Genomic DNA, 4,835 nt, shown 5'->3' with positions numbered 1-4,835 from the left:
CGAATCCTGCCTCGGGCATGGATGTGTGTGATTTCCTTAGGTTAGTTAGGTTTAAGTAGTTCTAAGTGCTAAGTGACTGATGACCTCAGATGTTAAGTCCCATAGTGCTCAGAGCCATTTGAACCTTTTTTGAGTTGGATCTCCGCCGGGACTAGCCACACAGTCCACGACTGCAGTGCCCTAGACCGCTCGGCTAATCTCTCGCGGCAGTAAAGAAGAAACAACATGAAGAATACAGAACGTAATCAGCAGCAACATGCATAACAGTAGACAAAGATGTCTTCGTTTTTTCCCCAACTTAACGGATTTCTGCACACATTCTGACAACTGGTTAATGTGCTCAGTATGGGATGTGACTACCTCTGGTACAAAACAGGCCTGACAACGACGGTAGGCGCTTGGAATGATGTCATCATTCTGATGTTGACGTAATAACGCCCATTTCTGCCGCAGAGCTGCTCGAAAGTCTTGGGAAGTAGTTGGGAAGTAGTTGGTGGACGCTGAAGTGATGGAAACCGTCTCCGCTGTCCATCCCAGACATGCTCTATGGGATTCAAATCCGAAGAGCGAGCTGGCCCCGCCATGCGTGCAATATCTTTCGCTCCCAGAGAAACATCGACCACCCATGCTCTTTGAGGTCGAACACTATCGTCCATCAATACGACGTCTGGGTCGACAGCACTTCGGAACAGCCGCGCGCGAGATCCCAAGGTCTCCTCACGGTACGTGACAGCAGTCAAACCTTGCTGATTCACCAGTACAGTTTCACGGAGGGGTGTTAATGTTGTCAACTTAGTACCTACCCACACCGATGTCGGTCGCTCTTCACAATGTTTGGGTTCCGAAATAGTGTTCCACGTGTCCTCCAAATGTGGATCCGTGGAGAATCACTCTCCAGGTCAACTCGGGACTCAACTGTGAAAAGAACACTGGCCCACTGCTCGACCGTCCGGGCGGCACGTCGGCGGCTCCACTTCTGTGAGGTAGACATACAGAAACCAGCAGCGCTGGTCCCTCTTCCGCACGCCGTTTGCCTCTGTACAACGAGGTCACGGGGTCCTGCGAGGTCAGACGCCAGTTGACGTCCAGTACTGAGGCCGTACCGTCGCGCCCTTACAGCCAAATAACGGTCCATTCTTTCTGATGTCACACGTGGCCGGCCCTGCCTTGGTCTCCAGGATACAGTTTCGGTCTCTATAAACTGTCGCCTCATCCGAGAAACAACAGAACGATTCACATTAAGCCATCGAGCCCCGTCAATTTGCGACTCTTCTGCTTCCATTCTTCCTATGGCCTCCGGAGAGACTGTAGGGGTCCTATCTGTGCCATACTCCACCGTCCGAGACTGTGTACACAGCGATTGTGGGTGTGGGACTACCCTGCAAACCGCCTGATAGCTGCCCTGACGTCACTGCTGGCGTCGTCGTCCATTGACCGGAATGCTTTCTTCCCTCCGTGCAGAACACAATCGTAACGAGATCTATTGCACTTTGTTCGATTATATCGTGAATTAGACACAACACGGGGAAATAGGAATTTGTTGCTTCAATTTTGGACAGCAGTGTACAAAACTGCACACCAGACAAGTACATGTTAACAGATAAAATTTACATTACATGTTAGCAAACTTCTGTTTTTCAGCGATAACGATGGAAGCTGAAGAAATGAATTAAAATTTGTCCCACAGCCGGGATTCGAACTCGCGTCTCCGCAGCACTGTGGCAAACGTTGCTGCATGGTCTACCCAAGTCGTATGCCCTCCCCAGCACCAACTTCAGATCTCATCTCCAGCTTATTTTCTCCTAAGTCCTCAATCCTTTTCAGAAATATTTTCTCGCTATTGTGAGTCCGCATTTAATATTCTCTCTAGTTCGTTACCCGTCAGTTTTCCGCCCAACTGGCACAACTCATCTACTTATTGTGATGACTCATTTCGTGATCTATTTCTCACTCAGTTAATACGAATGCACTGCATAAGCCACGTTTCGCCTTTCTTCAAGTTCATCTGTAACTCATTTTTAAAACACTATCCATTCAGTTCAGATGGTACTCAAAGTCCCTTGCCGTCTCTCATGGAATCAGAATGTCACCGACAAACCTCAAACTGATTGTTCAATTGGAAACAATGCATAGTACTAAACTAGTTCGGTGTATCTAGTCGAATGCAAATCGAAGATGTATTTTAGTTTCTATCTAATTAATACAACGTGATTAAATCATTAATTACACCGTGAACATTCAACACAGATTGAATTTAAGGACGGAAGTGATTTACAAGATGTGCTTCGAGAACTTAGATGGAAATCCCTCGAGGGAAGGCAACGTCCTTTTCGGGGAACAATGTTGAGAAAGTTTAAAGAACCGGCATTTGAAGCCAAGTGCAGAACGATTCTACTGCCGCCAACATTACATTTCGCGTAAAGACCAGGAAGATAGGGTGCGAGAAGTTAGGGCACATAGAGAGCCATATAGGCAGTAGTTTTCCTCTCACTCTGCTTTTCAGTGCAAGATGAAAGGAGACGACTAGCGGTGGTACAGGGTGGGGTAGCCTGCACGGTGGTACAGGGTGCGGTAGCCTGCACGGTGGTGCAGGGTGGGGTAGCCTGCACGGTGGTGCAGGGTGGGGTAGCCTGCACGGTGGTGCAGGGTGGGGTAGCCTGCACGGTGGTGCAGGGTGGGGTAGCCTGCACGGTGGTGCAGGGTGGGGTAGCCTGCACGGTGGTGCAGGGTGGGGTAGCCTGCACGGTGGTGCAGGGTGGGGTAGCCTGCACGGTGGTGCAGGGTGGGGTAGCCTGCACGGTGGTGCAGGGTGGGGTAGCCTGCACGGTGGTGCAGGGTGGGGTAGCCTGCACGGTGGTGCAGGGTGGGGTAGTCTGCACGGTGGTGCAGGGTGGGGTAGCCTGCACGGTGGTTCAAAATGGCTCTGAGCACTATGGGACTCAACTGCTGAGGTCATTAGTCCCCTAGAACTTAGAACTAGTTAAACCTACCTAACCTAAGGACATCACAAACATCCATGCCCGAGGCAGGATTCGAACCTGCGACCGTAGCGGCCTCGCGTGCACGGTGGTGCAGGGTGGGGTAGCCTGCACGGTGGTGCAGGGTGGGGTAGCCTGCACGGTGGTGCAGGGTGGGGTAGCCTGCTCCACAGAGTAGCATTTTGAACCTGCATTCTTAATTATTTGCTCGATGTATCTCAATGTCTGTCTTCCTGTATAGTTCTTATCGTCTACACCTCTGTCCTGTACCATGGAAGTTATTTCGCGATGTCTTAACAGATACCCTACAATCTTGTCCCACCTTGTCAGAGTTTTCCATACATTCCTTTCCTCGCCAAGTCTCCGAAGAACCTCCTGATTCCCTACCTTATCAGTCCACCTAATTTTCAACATTCGTCTGTAGCACCACATCTCAAATGTTTCGATTCTCTTCTGTTCTGGTTTTCCCACAGTCCATTTTCACTTCCATACAATGCTGTGCTCCAAATGTACATTCTCTGAAATTTCCTCCTCAAATTAAAGCCAATGTTGGCCACCAGTAGACTTCTCTCGATCAGAAATGCCGTTTGGGCCGGCGCTAGTCTGCTTTTGACTTCCTGCTTGCCCCGTCTGTCATTGGTTATTCTGCAGCCTATGCAGCAGAATTTCTTATCTTCGTGTACTTGGTGACCATCAAACCTGAACTTAAGCATCTTGCTGTTCTCATTTCTGCTACTACTCCTTACGTAAGTCTTTCTTCGATTTACTTTCAATCCATATTCTATACTCATTAGACTGTTCATTCCATTCAGCAGATCATGCAATTCTTCCTCACTTTCACTCAGGATAGCAGTGTCATCAGCGAATTATTTCGCCTTGAATTTTAATGCAACTGCTGAACCTTTATTTCCATCATTGCTTCCTCGATGTTCAGATTACAACCTTTTTAGTCCGAGCATTTCGATCTTGGTATTATTATTCCGTATTGGCTCTTGTACATGTTGTATATTATCCGTTTATCCCTGCAGCTTACCACTATTTTACTCAGAATTTCAAAAATATTGCACCATTTGACAGTGTCGTACGCTTTCTCCAGCTCGACAAATCCTATGAAGGTGAAGGTGTCTTGATTTTTCTTTAGTCTTGCTTTCATTGTCAACCAGAACGTTGGAACCGCCACCATGGTGCCTTTAGCTTTCTTAAGGCCAAGCTGACGGTCGTCTAGCACATCCTCAGTTTTCTCTTCCATTCTTCTGTATACTATCCTTGTCAGCGACTTGGATGCATGAGCTGTGAACCTGATAGTGCTATAATTTTCGCGCTTCTCATCTCTTGCTATCTTCGGAATGGTGTGGATGATGTTTTTCCGGAAATGAGATTGTATACCGCTAGTCTCATACATCCTAAACATCAACATGAATCGTTTTGTTGTCAGTTCCCCCAACGATTTTAGAAATTGTAATGGAATGTTATCTATCCCTCCTGCCTTATTGGATATTGAGTCTTCAAAAGCTCTGGAGACCCTATTTATTCCGTATCACATGGTATCGCGTCATGATGTAAAAATCTGTACTGGAGAAACCAGTTAGAGTCGCAAGACTACAGTATCCGTGGCCGAAACCTTGGTTTATCCAGTACAGTTTCTGACATTCTGACGGGGTACCACATTCAGAAGACTTCCATGACTTTACATCCCCGCTAAGCAGTATTTTCAGCTACTCCGCACCTGAACGTTCCTACACTCGCCCTGTTTACTACATATATTCCACCATATGCCTAACAACAGGCTGGGTCGGTAAAAATATCGTAGCTTGCACTCTTAGTATTCACTGCAGTATTACTGAGAGCGCGAAACAT

At 47.7% G+C, this 4,835-nt stretch overlaps 1 protein-coding gene across 1 annotated transcript; it reads right to left on the bottom strand.

Annotated features, from left to right (window-relative positions):
* Positions 1 to 1,545: 1,545 nt before the first annotated feature.
* Positions 1,546 to 3,159, bottom strand: LOC126210036 (histidine-rich glycoprotein-like). Its single transcript, XM_049939138.1, has 3 exons — positions 3,039 to 3,159; positions 2,556 to 2,900; positions 1,546 to 1,571 (listed from the first exon to the last, which is right to left on the bottom strand). Exons 1-3 carry the CDS (start codon positions 3,157 to 3,159, stop codon positions 1,546 to 1,548), a joined length of 492 nt encoding a protein of 163 aa, XP_049795095.1.
* Positions 3,160 to 4,835: the final 1,676 nt, after the last annotated feature.

Source organism: Schistocerca nitens, chromosome 10, assembly GCF_023898315.1.
Source record: "Schistocerca nitens isolate TAMUIC-IGC-003100 chromosome 10, iqSchNite1.1, whole genome shotgun sequence".
In the NCBI taxonomy this organism is placed as follows: domain Eukaryota; kingdom Metazoa; phylum Arthropoda; class Insecta; order Orthoptera; family Acrididae; genus Schistocerca; species Schistocerca nitens.
Note: the sequence above shows the minus strand (reverse complement) of the source record. Positions and strands in the feature narration are given on the sequence as shown.